This window comes from Periophthalmus magnuspinnatus, chromosome 21, assembly GCF_009829125.3.
Source record: "Periophthalmus magnuspinnatus isolate fPerMag1 chromosome 21, fPerMag1.2.pri, whole genome shotgun sequence".
Lineage (NCBI taxonomy): Eukaryota > Metazoa > Chordata > Actinopteri > Gobiiformes > Gobiidae > Periophthalmus > Periophthalmus magnuspinnatus.
Window position 1 is genome coordinate 953,780 of NC_047146.1, and position 19,859 is coordinate 973,638.

Sequence of the window (19,859 nt, forward strand, 5' to 3'; positions counted from 1 at the left end):
GACAAGGCATGATTTTATATTTACAGCATTTTAACTGCACAGAGCTGGGTCAGAGAGAAGAGGAGGAGAGAAAGAGGAGAGAAGAGGAGGAGAGAAGAGAGAAGGAGAGAGGAGGAGAGAAGAGGAGAAGAGAGAGGGGAGGAGAGAGAAAGACAAGGCATGATTTTATATTTACAGCATTTTAACTGCACAGAGCTGGGTCAGAGAGAAGAGGAGGAGAGAAAGAGGAGAGGAGAGAGAAACAGGAGAAGAGAGAGAGAAGGAGAGAGGGGAGAGAGAAAGGGCAGAGAAGAGGAGACAGAAAGAGGAGAGAAAGAGGTGAGGAGAGAAGAAAGAGGGGAGGAGAGAGGGGAGAGAGGAGAGATTTTAACTGCAGAGAGCTGGGTCAGAGAGAGAAGAAAGGAGAGAGAGAGGAGGAGAGAAAAGGAGAAGAGAGAGAAAGACAAGGCATGATTTCATATTTATAGCATTTTAACTGCACTGAGCTAGGTCAGAGAGAAGAGGAGGAGAGAAAGAGGAGAGAGAGGGACAGGAGAGAGGAGAGAGAGAAGAGAGAGACACAGGAGAGAGGGAGGAAAGAGGGAGGAGAGATGAAGAGTCCCAGTGGAGCTGTGGTTCAGTTCTGACTCATGAAGCTTTTACTAAATATACTTCAACAGAGTCACATGACCACAACAGAGAGAGGAAAAGAGAAAGACAGAGAGAGGGAGAGACAGAGGCAGCGGAGAAAGAGAGTAAGAGAGAGGGAGGATAATAGAGAGAGGTTGAGTCATCAGAACAGTGGACTCCACAGCTGTTCCTGTGTCAGAGTCGACCCTGATTCTACTCAGATCTACAAATACAGACTCTTCTCTCTCCTTCTCTCTCTCCTACTCTCTCCCTAGCAGTAGTAACAGTAGCAGCAGCAGTAGTAGTACTTGTAGCTGTAGCAGTAGTAGTAGCAGCTGAAGTACTTGCTACAGTAGTAACAGCAGTAGCCATAGTACTTGTAGTAGTAGCAGTAGTTACAGCAGCAGTAGCAGTATTAGTGGTACTGACCAGGGGAAGTAGTTGATCCGGACCCGGTTCTTGTAGACCAGGATCCCTCCAGACTGGACGCCAAGCAGGATCTCGGTCTGGCTCTGGTCTCGGGCCCAGTGCAGCTCCACCCCATAAAGATCCAGAGTCCGAGCCGTGTTCAAGTACTGGAACTCAGCTTGGGCCGGGGTCAGGCCGCTGTGGATAGAGATCGGGTCAGGACCGGGTCAGAAGCAGGGACTAAATCAGGACCAAATCAGGACTAAACCAGGTCTAAACCAGGACTAAACCAGGACTAAACCAGAGACTAAACCAGGACTAAACAGCACTAAACCAGGTCTAAACCAGAACTAAACCAGGACTAAACCAGGACTGAACCAGGACTGAACCAGGACTAAACCAGGACTGAACCAGGACTGAACCAGGACTGAACCAGGACTAAACCAGGGACAGGGCTACAAATGAAGCTCATCGATGCTAACAGTTATAGCGGCTAATCTGGAGCACAGTTCCATATTTGGAAATGCGAACATGAGTATCATAGCAACCCAAGAGCCAATCTGGATCGAGGTTGTTGAAGATAACGCACCTTCTTGTCTGCACCACTGGATTAACAGGGAGCAGGCGCTTAGCAACGCTGTCAATCAAACCTGTTGCTAACGCTAACAGGAGCGACCTCGGGGAAAGAAGGACCTGATTTGTCTGTTATTAATGTTCATATCTTGATTTACAGACACAATAGTGAAATTAAAGAAAAGGATCATGCAGTATTTGTAGTATTTGTAGTATTTGTAGTACTTGTACCTGTGCTGCTGGTGGTGCTTGCAGACCTCGCGGTGGAAGTCTTGAGGGGGGTTAGGGATGAAACTGAAGTCGGAAAGGTACTCTCCAATTGGGTGTTCCTGCTCACTGTAGTCCCCCAGTTCAGCTAAAAACAAAGATGCCACAGAGTCAACGTTTAGATTTACTAAAAATGCACACGATTCAGAGTCAACGTTTAGATTTACTAAAAACGCACACGCTTCAGAGTCAACGTTTAGATTTACTAAAAACACACACGCTTCAGAGTCAATGTTTAGATTTACTAAAAACACACACGCTTCAGAGTCAACGTTTAGATTTACTAAAAACACACACGCTTCAGAGTCAACGTTTAGATTTACTAAAAACACACACGCTTCAGAGCCAACGTTTAGATTTACTTTAAAAATTTACTATTCTGAGCACTTAAACCTCAATAACAGTACAGGAGCACTCCAGATACACCTCTGAGATTCATTGAGGTATTGATATGTTGCAGCTGTGAGATGCTAACTCGAGGCATTGCTTTGTCTGAGGCTCTAATCTGAGCTTTGTTTTAATATAATCTGAGCATAAAGAAGTGCCTTATCTGAACTACAGCAGGTGAGATGATTTGTGCTTCTAATCAAGTCTCAGATAAAATTACAGTTGCAAGCTAGCTAGCATTAGCCAACAGTTTTTCATCTTTTTGTGTAAAAATCAAACTCTTAAACAGGACCATGAACGCTCAGACTGATCACAGGCTCCTGAAAATGTGCTCTTTAAATCCATTTGTATTTTTTCTTCACTTTTCTGATGATCTTAAAACTTATGTGTTTGCTAACGTGTGCATTGTGTCACCATGGTAACTGCTGAACTCCCCCAACGTGATGTCACCGCAAATTATCAATAACCAGACCTGAAGCTGAGCCAAAGATGCATCATGTTGTTTTCTTTGGTGCAAAATACAAAAAAAGACTTTATTCTGCATCACTTCCTCAATTCTGGCCAAGCTCCGCCACTGAGTGACGCTACAAAAGGGTTTAAAGGTCCATTATTACACTAAACTGACTCTTGTGAGCTTGTTGTTCCCTCCTCAAAAACACACTAGAGTTGTGTTTTGTTTCATCCACACATGTTTGAGTAACACTTTATTATCAGTCTGTAACATCGCCAAAGCTCAAAATGCTCTGTTCCACGTGGTGATGTCATGAAGTGGTAGTTTTCATGTTAACAAATATTTTTAGCCTCATTTGAACTGCTTTACTCTTAAGTAATCTAGAATAACATGAAGTTGTTGCCTTTTGTTTAGTTGAGTGTCAGTAGAAAGTCTCGAATATCTTCAGTGAAGTTTAAAAACACAGTGGAGCACTTCCTGTATCACCACATGATGACATCACAAGGTGGAACAGAAAAACACAAAACACAACTCCAGGTCTGTGTGTGACGAGGAAACAGAACAGAGATCATAAATGTGTAGAATACAGGGCCTTCAATAAAAAATGATTTCCCAGAATACATTGTGTCACTCACACTGAACGGCGTAGGAGGCCAGCAGAGCAGCCGTGTTGTGTGGACAGGGCAGACTGAAACAGTCACATTATTAATGATAAGTATTAAAAGTATTCATAACAGTGATGTTTAAAGTGTGATAAGAGACAGACCGGCCCGTCAGGATGTCCTGCTTTATCTGAAGGAAGTATTGGTACCTGAAACACAAAAACAAAACAAACGATTACAGGTGAACTATTATAATCAGCAACATTACACTGGAGTCTAAGCGCGGAGTCAAGGCGCGGGGTCTAAGCGTGGAGTCTAGGCGCGGGGTCAAGGCACGGAGTCAAGGCGCGGAGTCTAAACATGGACGCCCACTGGGGTCAAAGGGCCCCGCTCAATGGAGCATGTCGAGAGTTTAGCCATTAGCGGCTCTGCAGATTCTGCCGATGGACCATGGACCATGTGCAGTTGAGCGACCCTCATGAGACTCTGAACGACAAGAACGGCAAGAGTGGTGAGAGCGACGAGTGCGGCCGCGAAGGGAATAACAAATAACTAAACTCATTTATATAGAGCTGTTCTGTTGTTACTTGAGAGATTAATAACTCCACAAAACATCTGAATCATGTTTTTCTTATTTTATTTTTGTTTAACTGAAATAAATGCTGCTTTCAGTCTCTGTCGATATCGAGGATCAGCAGAGACTTAAAGCCATAATATCGAAATCGGTATCGGAACTGAAAAATCTGGAATGGTGCATAGTTGTTCCTGTTGTGAGATTTAAAGTTCTAACGCTTACCTCGTGTACTCCTCCTGCAGTTTGCTCGGGTCACTCACAAAGAACTTGACTCTGAAGCTGAGGCTGTGAGGGGAACCTCCTGAAACACGACAGAACACACAGATTTAAAACAAGAAAGAGATTTAAAACTAAAAATTTAAACAACTGCACGGGTGAATGACAGCGTCCAGGTGTGAGGCCTGTGGACCACTCAAGACATGTGCTGCTCAAAGGCCCAAATGATTACATATCTATGTGTCTGACCCAAACTGCACTGACAACATTATACCTGCAGGGGGAGCTCATGCAAAAACTACCATTTATGCAGAAAACACTACAATGTATTTATTTTGAGACAGATTAAACCTGTGAATCATGAGTTTAATCTGACTTTTTACAGATAAGCAGTGTGTGTGTGTGTGTGTGTGTGCGTGTGGGGGGGGGGGGGGTGTGGGGGTGTGTGTGCGTGTGCGTGTGTGAGAGAGAGAGAGACTCACTCTTGAGCTGCTTCCTGATTGGTTTGTTTGGGTCGAGCCATCGCTGGAACAGAGACGACATAAACATTAAAGGAGGTAGTTTACGGTATTTTTATTGTTTTGAAAATATAATATATTAACTGTAATTTTATCTCTGGGCTAAGTCCCTCCCCCTTCAGAGCACTACCACAACACAATCAGCTCCATCCCACTAATGAAACTACTGCACAAACGCAAACAAAAAACAACTTCAAATCTAAACCGGATCTAAACCTGGACTGAACCTGGACTAAACTGGGTCTAAACCGGGTCTAAGCCGGGACTAGACCGGGACTAAACCTGGACTGAATCGGGACTGAACCGAGTCTAAACCGCGTCTAAACCGGGTCTAAACCAGGACTATAAAGATCTAAACTAGAAACTAAAATATCATCTGAGCAAAGTTCTATTCACTAAAACCATTGGTTTGTAAAGTTACAAAATGATGACATTTAATTATGCGCATGTTTAATGAGATATTTAATGTCGTTACCGGGGCGTCGGACGACTCGTCGCTCAGGTGCAGTCCAAAGTAGTCCCTCTCTGTCAGCTCCAGGTGCTTAAAGACCAGGTCCAACAGCACCTGCCCAGGGTCCGCCTTCTGCAGAGACACACAAAAGACTCAGATGCCCTTCCACGCTCACACACACAGTCATATCTGAGCCAGGATCCTGGTCAGGTTTTGGTTTTCATAATTCCTTGTTCTTGTTTTGACTTTTCATGTCAGGGCACAGCTCTCATTCCTCTCACACAAAAGCAGAGCGCTGACTACCACAGATGCCGTTTTGGAAGTCAAGTCCAAGTCGAGTCCAGGACGGGTCCAAGACGAGTCCAAGACGAGTCTAAGTTGAGTCCAAGCCCAGTTCAATTCTGGTCCAAGCCTGGTCCAAGCGGATCCCGAGTCAAGTCTAAATCAAGTTTAAGTCATGTCCCGTCCAAACCTGGGTCCAAGTCCAGTCCAAAATATTTGTAGTCCAAGTCAAGTCAAGTCGGGTCCAAGTCCAGGCCTCGTCCAGGCCTAGTCCAGGTATAGTGCAGGTCTAGTCCAGGTCTTGTATTTTATTTGCTTTCTAAACTAGACTCTTAAAAATGTCCTGTGTAAATAACGGATGTTTGTGTAAATGACACAGATTTTTAGAGTTCGTCTTTACACTTTGGTCCAGTGCAGTTTTCAAAGGAAAATATTCAGCACGTTCACTTCCTCCTCTTCTCTTTTTTCTCTTTTCCTCTGTCTCTTCTCCCTCTCTCTCCCCCCTCTTCGTCCCTTTGTCGCTCGCCCCCGCTGCATGCTTCTGTTGGTTTCCATGGAGACCCTCCCTCGGTCACATGACCCTGAACAAAGGCGTCACGTGACGTTCCTTTTGTGCAGGGGTCAGAGGTCGCGTGTCAGAGCGAGGGTTCACTTCCAGAGTCCCTCACACACGAAGCCCTGGTCCCATTTAGACGTGTTTAGGATTCAAAAGACGACAGGATTAAAACGAGATTATTAACCCCGCGAGGGCGGGCAAAAGTATCAAACATCAGAGCTTCACCGATAATAAAACTAGTATCGACCCTAGATACTAATTTTTGGAAGGAATCGATACTAAAAAAGTCACAAGACAGAAATGAGTCTTTCCTGAATCGATGATGACGTCTCTCTGTATCTGTCACAAGTAAAAGACACAGACGAGTTTACACCACGGACCAGTGTGAACCTACGGCACCTAACATAAACTAACACACATGTAACGCACATGTAACGCACATGTAACGCGAATGTAACATGCATATGTAACGCACATGTAACATGCATATGTCGTACATGTAACATGCATATGTCGTACATGTAACACACATGTAACATGCATAAATCGTACATGTAACAGGCATACATGTACGATATATGCATGTTCCATGTACGATATAACATGCATGTAACGCACATGTAACGCGTATAACGCATATGTAACACACACGTAACACACAGGTAACACACAGATAACACACAGATAACACACATGTAACACACATGTAACACACATGGACCTGCTTTAGACCTATTTTAGGCCCGGTTTAGACCCCGTTCAGTCCTAGTTCAGTCCTGGTTTAGTCCTGGTTTAGTCCTGAAATATAAACCAAAGTCCTACCATTTAATGTTGAAAATCCCATGCTATTGTCTAAAGAAAGTGTTTTTATGAGCATCGTGGAATCGGTATTAAGTCTGGAGTCTGGGGTCTGGAGTCTGGGGTCTGGAGTCTGGGGTCTGGAGTCTGGGGTCTGGAGTCTGGGGTCTGGAGTCTGGGGTCTGGGGTCTGGGGTCTGGGGTCTGGAGTCTGGGGTCTGGAGTCTGGGGTCTGGGGTCTGGGGTCTGGAGTCTGGAGTCTGGAGTCTGGAGTCTGGAGTCTGGAGTCTGGAGTCTGGGGTCTGGAGTCTGGGGTCTGGAGTCTGGGGTCTGGGGTCTGGGGTCTGGAGTCTGGGGTCTGGAGTCTGGGGTCTGGAGTCTGGGGTCTGGAGTCTGGACCTTAGTGTGTAATAAGTGTGGTCTTATTTGGACTCTATAAGCCTGACGGGGTGAAGCAGGTTGAGGGTTCGATCACTCTCAGAACACTCAAGTTTTTATGAAGCGACAGAAAAACAGGAAGTGATGTCACACACAGGAAATACCCAAACACGCAAAATGAAACCACCATGTGCAGAGGAAGCGAGTGGAAAGAAGAGGAGGAGAGAAAGACAGAAAGAAACAGAGGACGGAAGAGGAGGAGGAGAGAGAACAGAGGACTGAAGGAGGAGAGAGAACAGAGGACTGAAGGAGGAGAGAGAACAGAGGACTGAAGAGGAGGAGGAGAGGAGAGAGGACAGAGAACTGAAGGAGGAGAGAGAACAGAGGACTGAAGGAGGAGAGAGAACAGAGGACTGAAGGAGGAGAGAGAACAGAGGACTGAAGAGGAGAGAGGACAGAGGACTGAAGGAGGAGAGAGGACAGAGGACTGAAGAGGAGGAGGAGAGGAGAGAGGACAGAGGACTGAAGAGGAGGAGGAGAGGAGAGAGGACAGAGGACTGAAGGAGGAGAGAGAACAGAGGACTGAAGGAGGAGAGAGAACAGAGGACTGAAGAGGAGAGAGGACAGAGGACTGAAGAGGGAGAGGACAGAGGACTGAAGGAGGAGAGAGAACAGAGGACTGAAGGAGGAGAGAGAACAGAGGACTGAAGGAGGAGAGAGAACAGAGGACTGAAGAGGAGGAGGAGAGGAGAGAGGACAGAGGACTGAAGGAGGAGAGAGAACAGAGGACTGAAGGAGGAGAGAGAACAGAGGACTGAAGAGGAGAGAGGACAGAGGACTGAAGAGGGAGAGGACAGAGGACTGAAGGAGGAGAGAGAACAGAGGACTGAAGGAGGAGAGAGAACAGAGGACTGAAGAGGAGGAGGAGAGGAGAGAGGACAGAGGACTGAAGGAGGAGAGAGAACAGAGGACTGAAGGAGGAGAGAGAACAGAGGACTGAAGAGGAGAGAGGACAGAGGACTGAAGAGGGAGAGGACAGAGGACTGAAGGAGGAGAGAGAACAGAGGACTGAAGGAGGAGAGAGAACAGAGGACTGAAGAGGAGAGAGGACAGAGGACTGAAGAGGGAGAGGACAGAGGACTGAAGGAGGAGAGAGAACAGAGGACTGAAGGAGGAGAGAGAACAGAGGACTGAAGGAGGAGAGAGAACAGAGGACTGAAGGAGGAGAGAGAACAGAGGACTGAAGAGGAGGAGGAGAGGAGAGAGGACTGAAGGAGGAGAGAGAACAGAGGACTGAAGAGGGAGAGGACAGAGGACTGAAGGAGAAGAGGAGAGAGAACAGAGGACTGAAGAAGAGAGAGAACAGAGACCACAGAGAAAAGAAAGCACAGAGAGAGACCAGAGAAGAGAGAGAGGAGAGAAAAAACAGGACTGAAGAGATCTGAGACCACAGTGAAGAGGGAGAGAAGACAGAGGACAGAGAGAATAGAGGAGAGAGAGGACAGAGAAGAGAGAGAGCAGAGGACAGAGAATGGAGAGTAGAGGGAAGAGAGAGACAGAGGAGAGAGGAGAGGAGAATAGAGAGAACAGAGGAGCGAGAGGAAAGAACAGAAGAGAGAGCAGGGATGAGCTCAAGAGAAACAGATCAGTCACACGTCTGGAAACTGCAGTCACTCTGTTATTTCTCTCATTTTTAATTGTTTCTTCAGAGTTTCACTGAGAAGAAGAACCACAGGACACGACTGAGACAGCACACAAATCAAGGACCTGCAGTAGTACACCTAGTAGTAGTAGTAGTAGTAGTAGAAGTAGCAGCACTCACGTTGACTTTGAAGGCAATGCACACAGTTGTCCAGGTTAGCAGTACGTTGCACACGGCCTGGGCGTGGCTCCTCTCTCTCTCCAGCTCGCTTGCTCGCACATTGTAGGATTTGGCCGAAGGTAAACGAAAGCGCGCGCTCATCACGCTCACGCCCACGTCTGAAATATACAAATATACATGTCAGAATATCTACAGTACACAAATATACATGTCCGCCTGAACACTGATGCAAAGTCTCAGTCTTGATCCTGTTAGATCTGAGTGTTTCCTTTGACTCTGTGGATCATGGGATCCTCTTACAGAGACTAGAGGACTGGGAGGGCATCTGTGGCACTGCACTAAACTGGTTCAAGTCCTATTTAGAAAACAGGGAGTTCTTTGTTGAAATTGGAAAATGTGTCTCAGATAAAATGTCCCTGACTCTTAGGCCACAGAAACATAGAGAAAGTGTCACCTCCAGTCTCTCTCTCTAAAACCTTCAAATCAGGAGAGAAATCTAGAGATAATAATGGACTCAGACCTGAACTTTAACAGACACATCAAATCAATAACATCTGCAGCTTTTTACATCTAAAAACATGTGAAAAATCAAAGGTAAACTGTCAAACCCAGACTCAGAGAGACTTATCCTGCATTTGTGTCCAGTAGATTAGACGACTGTAACGTCCTGATCACTGGACTCTACAAACGAGCCACAGAACAAAACATCTCTCCATGGACCAGCACCAAAGAACATCTCCCACATGAGCCACATGAACCATCTCACATGAGGAGGACTAAACCAGGACTAAACCAGGACTAAACCAGGAGTAAACCAGGACTGAACCAGAAGTGTGTGTCTTTTCGTGTAGTCCATGTAAACATCTGGTTTCAACTGTATACAAATATACAAAGGGAGATACCAGACTATATCTGCAGTACAACAAATATACAAAATATACACACAGGTAAAGTGCGCACATCACACTCACATCTCAAATACACACACATATACAGAAATGTGTCAGAATATGTCTGCAGTACACAAATACACATGCCATAAAGTACAAATATGCACAGAGGTGAAGCCCACGCTCAGATCTGAAGCACACACTCACATACATAAGCACATACACACACACACACACACACAAACAGGCACATATAAACACACAGATACACAAATAAGCACACAAACACGCACATACACACACACAAACATACACACAAACACACACACAAACATGCACATATAAACACACGCGCACAAACACACGTTGAGCCACATAACCAAATATATAATCAAGATTTTGTTTTTAATCAAGTCATTCATTTGATTTTATCTGAAAAACAAGAGAGCAAGAAAAGAGCAAGAAGAGAGGAAGAGGAGAGAAAGAAGAGAGGGAGAGAAAAGAGAGAAGAGAAGAGAGAAAGAGAAGAGAGAGAGGAGAGGGAGAGAAGAGAGAAAGAAGAGAGGGAGGGAAGAGAGGGAGAGAAGAGGGGGGGAGAAGAGCGGGAGCGAAGAGAGGGAGAAAAGAGAGAGAAGAGAGGGAGAGAAGAGAGGAAGAGAAGAGAGGGAGAAGAGGGAGAGAAGAGAGAGGGAGAAGAGAGGGGGAGAAGAGAGGGAGAAGAGGAACAGAAGAGAGGGAGCGAAGAGAGGGAGCGAAGAGAGAGAAGAGAGGAAGAGAAGAGAGAAAGAAGAGAGGGAGAGAAGAGAGGGAGAAGAGGAACAGAAGAGAGGGAGAGAAGAGAGAGGGAGAAGAGAGGGAGAGAAGCAAGGACAGAGAGAGAGAAGAAAGGAGGGTGAGAGAGAAAAGGAGAGAGGAGGGAAAAGGGGAAAAAGGAGTGAGAAAGAAGAGGAGAGGGGGAGAGAGCAGAGAGGTAGAAGGAGGGTCTAGGGGCGGGGCTAGAGGAGGGGCTTGGGAGTGAGAGAGGTGTGATAATGACAGAGCAGAGCCTGGAGCGTGTCTGAGCCTGAACTCAAACAATGTCTCAGTCTGTGAGACTCCCCACAACACCACTGACTAACTATACTTTATATTTATCACTCCTCCTCTGCTCCTCTCTCCTCCTCTTTCTCTCTTTCATTTGGTTCCATTTCTTCTCTCCTTTGTCTGTTCCTCTTTCCTCATCTGCTCCTCTCCTCTATTTCTCCTCTTTCTCTCTCTCGTCTGTTTCCGTTTCCTCTCCCCTCCTCCTCTTTCTCTCCTTTGTCTGTTCCTCTTTCCTCTCTCTCCTCATCTGCTCCTCTCTCCTCTATCTCTCCTGCTCTGCTCCTCTTTCTCTCTTTCCTCTCTCCTCCTCTTTCTCTCTTTCATCTGTTCCAGTTTCCTCTCTCTCTTTCCTTCTCTGCTCCCCTTTCTCTTTTTTTCTCTCTCTCCTCCTCTTTTTCTCTTTCCTCTGTTCCTCTCTCTCCTTCCCACAGAAGTTTCCGGATGCTCTGTTCTTTATGACTTCCTCCTCTGGGATTTTTACATGACCCAGACTCAGGTTCCTGTGACATAAACAAATAAAAACTCTGAGGAGTATCAGAGTACTACTACTACAACAACATATACATACATGCAGTACTAATACTAGTATTAGTTTCAGAATCAGTAGTAATAGTAGTTTCAATAGTAGTAGTACTAGTAGAAGTGTCGAGTCTCTTCCCGTTTGTGGATCATGTGACTTTACATCTTAGCGGTGCACAGACATGTTTATGTTTAGGCTGATATTTAGTCTAAACATTTTGTTGTTTTGTCAAACTAGTCAAATACAGACAAAAATGATTCAGCTGCAGTGGGTTATGAATGAATAGTCTGCATGTGTGTATTCATGTAGCCTACATACATGTACATCCTACATGTAGGATTAGCTCAAACATGTAGGATGTACTCCTACATGTTTGATGCACTCCTACATGTAGAAGTACATCAAACATGTACGATCCTACATGTAGGATTAGATCAAACATGTAGGATTAGATCACGCATGTAGGATGTAGTCCTACGTGTTTGATGTAGTCCTACATATTTTTATCCTATTTAAATTTATTGTTTCAAACTTTTGTCCATCCATCCATTCATTTTCTTCCTCTTATCCGGGTCGCGGGGGCAGCAGTCTAAGCAGGGACTCCCAAACTTCCCCCACCCCAGACACGTCCTCCAGCTCCTCCGGTGGGACCCCAAGGCATTCCCAGGCCAGAGAGACATAGTCCCTCCAGTGTGTCCTGGGTCTTCCCCGGGGCCTCCTCCCCGTGGGACATGCCCAGAACACCTCCCTAGGGAGGCGTCCAGGAGGCATCCTGAGCAGATGCCCGAGCCTCAGCTGGTTCCTCTCAACATGTAGGAGCAGCGGCTCTACTCCGAGCTCCTCCCGTGTGACCGAGCTCCTCACCCTATCCCTAAGGGTGCGCCCGGCCACTCTGCGGAGGAAACCCATTTCAGCCGCTTGTATCCGCGATCTTGTCCTTTCGGTCATTACCCAGAGCTCATGACCATAGGTGAGGGTAGAACGTAGATTGAGGTAAATCGAGAGCTTTGCCTTTGGGCTCAGCTCCTTCTTCACCACAAACAGGACGATACAGCGGACCGCATCACTGCAGACGCTGCACCGATCCGCCTGTCAATCTCACGCTCCATCCTTCCCTCACTCGTGAACAAGACCCCGAGATACTTGAACTCCTCCACTTGGGGCAGAGACTCACCACCCACCCGGAGAGAGCAAACCACCTTTTTCCGGTCTAGAACCATGGCCTCGGATTTGGAGGAGCTGATTCTCATCCCAGCCGCTTCACACTCGGCTGCAAACCGCCCCAGTGCTGCAGGTCCTGGCTCGAAGAAGCATCAGGACAACATCATCTGCAAACAGCAGAGATGAGATCCTGTGGTTCCCAAACCAGACCCCCTTCGGCCCCTGAACCAGACCCCCTCCAGCCCCTGGCTGCGCCTAGAAATTCTGTCCATAAATATAATGAACAGAACCGGTGACAAAGGGCAGCCCTGAGTCCAACATGCACCGGGAACAGGTCTGACTTACTGCCGGCAATGAACACAGCTCCTGCTCCGGTCATACAGGGACCGGACAGCCCTTAACAAAGAGCCCCGGACCCCATACTCCCAGAGCACCCCCCAAAGGACACCACGAGGGACACGGCCTGCCAGTACTCATCAGCTGCCTCAGGAGTCCCACAAGCCAACAAGACTCGATAGGACTCCTTCTTCAGCTTGACGGCATCCCTTACTTCCGGTGTCCACCACCGGGTTCGGGGATTGCCGCCGCGACAAGCACCGCAGACCTTACGACCACAGCTACGAGCAGCCGCATCGACAATAGAGGTGGAGAACATGGCCCACTCGGAGTCCATGTCTCCAACCTCCCCCGGGATCAGGGAGAAGTTCTCCCGGAGGTGAGAGTTGAAGACCCCTCTGACAGAGGGCTCAGCCAGGCGTTTCCAGCAGACCCTCACAATACGCTTGGGCCTGCCAGGTCTGTCCGGCTTCCTCCTCCGCCAGCAGATCCAACTCACCACCAGGTGGTGATCAGTTGACAGCTCAGCCCCTCTCTTCACCCGAGTGTCCAAGACACGTGGTCGGAGGTCAGATGACACGACAACAAAGTCGATCATCGACCTCCGACCTAGAGTGTCCTGGTGCCACGTGCACCGATGGACACCCTTGTGCTCAAACATGGTGTTTGTTATGGACAAGCTGTGACTAGCACAGAAGTCCAATAACAAAACACCACTCGGGTTCAGATCAGGGAGGCCATTCCTCCCAATCACTCCCCTCCAGGTGTCACTGTCATTACCCACATGGGCGCTGAAATCCCCCAGGAGAACAACGGAGTCCCCAGTTGGTGCACTGTCTAGTACCCCTCCCAGGGACTCCAAGAAGGCTGGGTACTCTGCACTGCTGTTTGGCCCGTAGGCCGACACAACAGTGAGAGACCTGTCGCCGACCCGAAGGCGCAGGGACGCGACCCTCTCGTTCACCCCTATCCCAGACCCCTATCCCGGACCCCTATCCCGGACCCCTATCCCGGACCCACGCTTCATCCCGGACCCCTATCCCAGACCCCTATCCAGGACCCACGCTTCATCCCGGACCCCTATCCCAGACCCCTATCCAGGGCCCACGCTTCATCCCGGACCCCTGTCCCGGACCCAGGTCTACGCTTCATCCCAGAACACTCTCTCAAACCCTTATCCCAGACGCATCCATTCAGACCCCTGGTCCGTCCCAGACCCATGGAGCTGTTTACTTCCTGATTCTGTGAAGAGGCAGCAGAGTTAACCCTTTCAGTACCGGAGCGTTTGCCAATACCGATATCACTCGATCGGCCAATACCAACGCTGTGCCGATATATCGGTGCATCTGAACTAAATGTGTCGACATCTGATCAGAACAAACCACAGCTCAAGTTAAATCAGGTTAAAACATTAAAAAAAATGTTCAAAGGAGCAAAAATATAAAGAGAGAAGTGAGACTGAAACGGACAGAGCAGTTTGTCAATGAACGAGAACACACATCCATTCATCTATACACACCTGCTGCAGAGAGAGAGAGGGGGGTGAGGAGAGAGAGGGAAGAGGAGAGAGGGAAAGGAGGAGAGAGAGGGGAGGAGAGAGGCAGAGAGAGGAGGAGAGAGAGGCAGAGAGAGGAGGAGAGAGAGGAGAGAGCATGGAGGAGAGAGGGAGAGGGAGGGAGGGAAGGAGAGAGGGAAGAGAGAGAGGGAGGGTGACAGAGGGGGAGAGGAAGGAGGAAGGAGAAGGGGAGGAGAAGGGGAGGAAGAGACAGAGAGAGATTGTTTCATTAGAACCTTCAATACATCTAAAACGTACACAGTCATATTCTCAGGAGTCATGGAGCTTATGTTTTAGTTCTTAGGATTCTGAGACAACTATTGAACATACAGACCTCCCCGGTTTAGTCCAGGTTTAGCCCAGCTTTAGTCTCGCTTTAGTCCAGGTTTAGCCCAGCTTTAGTCTCGCTTTAGTCCAGGTTTAGCCCAGCTTTAGTCTCGCTTTAGTCCAGGTTTAGCCCAGCTTTAGTCTCGCTTTAGTCCAGGTTTAGCCCAGCTTTAGTCCAGGTTTGGTCCAGGTTTAGTCCAGGTTTAGTCTCGCTTTAGTCCAGGTTTAGTCCAGGTTTAGTCCAGGTTTAGTCCTAGTTCTCTGACAACAGATGAACTCTGTTGAACTTTGACATCCGACCTCAGTATTCCGGGCTCTCAGCTGTTCCTATGACACATGCTAACACAACATGCTAACAGCTCTCTGGCATTAGTGCTTCGGTCCATGACCTTTTGACCTCTTGAGACTGGAGCAGACCTGAGCTCAGACCTGGGTCCAGACCTGGGTCCAGACCTGGGTCCAGACCTGGGTCCAGACCACAGACTGTAAAAAAGTGGACTAAGCGAGTGTGACAAATGAAGCTCATCGAGGCTAGTGCAGGTATAAGGACGATCTGGAGCACAGTTCCATATTTGGAAATCTGACCGTGAGTATCATTGCAACCAAACAGCCAATCAGGAAGAAGGCTGTTGAAGTAATGCCCCTTCCCGCCCACACCGTTGGTTTAACATGGAGTGGGCGCTTAGCAACGCTGTCAATCAAACCTGTTGCTAACGCTAACAAGAGCGACCTCGGGGAAAGAAGGACCTGATTTGTCTGTTTTTAAAATTCAGATCTTGATTTACAGACACAATAGTGAAATAAAAACCCCAGGATCATGTAGAGGGTTAATACGAACATTTAAGACCAGAATGAGTCTGACAGACGCAGGGACAGAGGGGACACAGTTTATACACAGAAAGTGAATTGGAGCCAGAATCGATGGGGCAGGAAGTGCATCCATGATCACTTCCTGTTTGGAACGCGGCAGTGGCTCGCATGTTAGATATGTCCATTTATATAAAGAGTCTATGATCCAGACCTGGTTCAGACCTGGTTCAGACCTGGTTCAGACCTGGTTCAGACCTGGTTCAGACCTGGTTCAGACCTGGTTCAGACCTGGTTCAGACCTGGTTCAGACCTGGTTCAGACCTGGTTCAGACCTGGTTCTTCAGTCTATTCAGAAGAATGTGGACAGGTCTGAACAGGTTTAAGTTTTTCTCTGAGCCCACACTGCAGCACAGGGGCTTGAAGTACTCATACTTGTACTGTACTACTACTGCTATGTACTGTGTATACTAGTCCTGTTGTTACTACAGTATTACTACCACACACTGTACCACACTGGGGTAGTAGTAGCTGTTCCCGGTTCAGAAGAATCCAAACATGTATTGTAACACTGAGCTCCTCTCCACAGACCTGACCTGGGACGTGGTGCCGTCACCCGTCTCCATGGAGACAGGGTGATCTAAAATAAAGTAACAGTCTGCACATTTTTACAGTGTACCACAAAGAGAAAAAAGAGGCGCCCCAGGACATGATTACACTCCAACACACACTACTGCAGTACTCCTGTACTCCAACACACACAAGTACTGCAGTACTCCTGTACGACAACACATACACGCAGGTACTGCAGTATTCCTGTACTACAACACACACAAGTACTGCAGTACTCCTGTACTACAACACACACAAGAGTACACAGGAGAAGTACAGAGGGCAGTACTACAGGGAGAGTACTACGTGTCCTACATAAATCAGGTTTAAATCCCAAAAGAGCCGAGGAAACGGAGGAATTAAGGTCAAATATGTTTGTGTGGCTTTACTCACGACTATCATCCTGTTACTACTACTACAAGTACTACTACAAGTACTACTACAAGTACTACTACAAGTACTACTGCAAATGCTTTTTTACTCTTAATTTCTTGGAGCGCTACTTTGCAGTTGAGTACTATGGTTTTGAAGTAACAGTACTGAGTATTACTCTCCTGTACCACTTCAGGCTCCTGAACATGTGCTCTATTTTTTTTCAGACTTTTCTGACAGTGTTTGCTGATGTGTGCATTGTGTCACCATGGTAACGGCTCAACATTCCATCATAGAGATACATGCAGTACCGCCCCAGCGTGATGTCACTGCATCAATAGCTCAGACTGGCCCCATGTTTCAGACTGGATTTACTGAAGCAGCAGAAACTAACCTGCCCTTTGAGAAGTCTTCAGTTCTGATTATTCTGAAACACTGACGCGCACTCTGCACAAACACACATGTGCACGGCGGCCCGCATCACCTGCTCCGGTGTGCTCCGGTGTGCTCCGGTGTGCTCCGGTGTGCTCCGGTGTGCTCCGAACGCGCCGCTGTCACCGAAAATCCGCGAGCGCAGAACCATTACGTCATCCACCAAAGCTCCAGCACGCGCCTCATCCCCCGCTACCGAAACCGGGACACGCGCACAAGCATCACCGGGCCTCCCCGGGCCTCCCGGGCCCTACACCGACCCCCGTTCCGCTCACCCCACCGGAGAGCACAGCGGAGTGTGTGCGCAACCCCGGGCCTGCGCTCTGCCGCGCTGCCGCCTCACGCGCAGACACAGGCGGTGAGGCGATGATGCGATTTCAGCACGAATCACGTTAAAAGCGGCTTTAATCCGCGGCGGGAGCGATAATAACAGGGTCCGGGTCTTAGGGGTGAGATTAGCAGCGAGAGCGCAGAGAAAACGCGAACAAAACGTTTAATAATCGCGAAGACGTAGCGGATTTTTGACGCTTGAGTGCCAACAGCGCTCCTAAAGCGAAAGCGCAACGCAATGTTCCACCAAACACGTGCAACAGAACCGGGCCAGGCTCAGATCCGTGCAGCCGTGTGTGTGAGGGCGCACGGGGGGCACGGGGGGCACGGGGGTCTGAGGGCTGCGCACACCGCTTCAGCCCCGGTTTGAATGAGCTAACAGCGCTAACAGGCCGACTACATACCAACACTAACACTGTTACACACATTATACACGAGTGTAACGACCATGGACCCACAGCACCACCAGAACCATAGCAGAACCACAGCAGAACCACAGCAGAACCACACCAGCAGCGACAGCACGCACTGACGCCGCGCGGAGGAGTCGTTCAGCGGAGGAGTCGGGGAGCGGAGTCTGGGCTCTGACAGCGGAGCCTCCTGCAGACGTCAGCCGAGGAAAGGCGCGGATCTTACCGTCACAGAGAGCTCCAGGGGCGGCCAGCTTTCACGGTGTGCGCTCAGCGGCGACAGAAACAAAACGCCTAAACATCCACGGAACGATCAGGCCGAAGCTCCGCGGCCACAGAGACATCCATCCAGCGCGGGGCCTCCTCCGGGCTCCTCCGTCACACTGGCCTCGGCCCCGGGCATGAGTTAGAACAGCGGCCGCCTCCGGAGCTTCAGATCCGGCCTCAGATCCGGGCAGAGCGTGGGATCCTCCGGTACATGCTGCAGAGAGGCGGTGAGATCCGGAGAAAGGCGGCGGACAGAGGCGGCGCGGCTGCGGTTCGCTCCGGGCTCGCTCCGGTTCGCTCGGGTCGTTGTTGTGCAGCTGCTCTGCCTTTGCCTTCAGCAGCGCTCCGTCAGCACGCACAGAGGCACGCACAGAGGCACGCACAGGGGCACGCACAGACGCACGCACAGGGGCACGCACAGGGGCGGGGCGTTCTCAAACGGAGGGTCGGGGTCCAGTAGAGGGCGCGCGGGTCACTGTTAAACTTGTGGATAAACATTAGACGCGTTTGAGAAGCTGTGACGTGTCTGATCTGTGACGCTCAGGAAAACACAGAGTATACAGAGTACACACAGAGTATACAGAGTACACAGAGTACACACAGAGTATACAGAGTACACAGAGTACACACAGAGTATACAGAGTATACAGAGTACACAGAGTATACACAGAGTACACACAGAGTATACAGAGTATACAGAGTACACAGAGTACACACAGAGTATACAGAGTACACACAGAGTATACAGAGTACACAGAGTACACACAGAGTACACAGAGTACACACAGAGTATACAGAGTACACAGAGTATACACAGAGTACACACAGAGTATACACAGAGTACACACAGAGTATACAGAGTATACAGAGTACACAGAGTACACACAGAGTATACAGAGTATACAGAGTACACAGAGTACACACAGAGTATACACAGAGTACACACAGAGTATACAGAGTATACAGAGTACACAGAGTACACACAGAGTATACAGAGTACACACAGAGTATACAGAGTACACAGAGTACACACAGAGTATACAGAGTACACAGAGTACACACAGAGTATACAGAGTACACAGAGTATACACAGAGTACACACAGAGTATACACAGAGTACACACAGAGTATATACAGAGTACACACAGAGTATACACAGAGTATACAGAGTACACACAGAGTATACAGAGTACACAGACTACAGAGTATACACCAAGCATACAGAATACACAGAGTAGAGTATACACAGAGTACACAGACTACACACAGAACACAGAGTATACACGGCGTAAACACAGTACACACACAGTACACACACAGTACACACACAGTACACACACAGTACACAGAGTGCACTGAGCAGAGGTGACCATAAACACACACATTAACTGTTCAGAAAATTAAATTCAGCTTTAACCACGTGACTGTCACATGAATGAAACAAATATTTAAGACTCTAAAGGTTTTTGTTTTTTATAATTCACCAACGACATCAACGCAGTGCTAACGACGCTAAGTGTTTACCATAGCAGCATGCTAACGACGCTAAGTGTTTACCATAGCAGCATGCTAACGACGCTAAGTGTTTACCATAGCAGCATGCTAACGACGCTAAGTGTTTACCATAGCAGCATGCTAACGACGCTAAGTATTTACCATAGCAGCATGCTAACATTGCTAAGTATTTATCATAGCAGCATGCTAACGACGCTAAGTGTTTACCATAGCAGCATGCTAACATTGCTAAGTATTTACCATAGCAGCATGCTAACATTGCTAAGTGTTTACCATAGCAGCATGCTAACGACGCTAAGTATTTACCATAGCAGCATGCTAACATTGCTAAGTATTTATCATAGCAGCATG

General features: G+C 48.0%; 1 protein-coding gene across 1 annotated transcript in view; it reads right to left on the bottom strand.

Moving 5' to 3' along the window:
- Window positions 1-18,095, bottom strand: part of ptpn4a (protein tyrosine phosphatase non-receptor type 4a) — a 35,203-nt gene extending 17,108 nt beyond the window's left edge. The window contains exons 1-9 of the mRNA XM_033986611.2: window positions 17,953-18,095; window positions 8,892-9,049; window positions 5,081-5,188; window positions 4,570-4,612; window positions 4,094-4,172; window positions 3,462-3,506; window positions 3,331-3,383; window positions 1,822-1,945; window positions 1,039-1,215 (exon numbers count right to left, since the gene is read on the bottom strand). Of these exons, the coding sequence (XP_033842502.1) occupies window positions 1,039-1,215; window positions 1,822-1,945; window positions 3,331-3,383; window positions 3,462-3,506; window positions 4,094-4,172; window positions 4,570-4,612; window positions 5,081-5,188; window positions 8,892-9,032 (770 nt within the window). The 5' untranslated portion in view covers window positions 9,033-9,049; window positions 17,953-18,095. The remainder of the gene's footprint in view (window positions 1-1,038; window positions 1,216-1,821; window positions 1,946-3,330; window positions 3,384-3,461; window positions 3,507-4,093; window positions 4,173-4,569; window positions 4,613-5,080; window positions 5,189-8,891; window positions 9,050-17,952) is intronic.
- Between the last annotated feature and the right edge of the window lie 1,764 nt (window positions 18,096-19,859).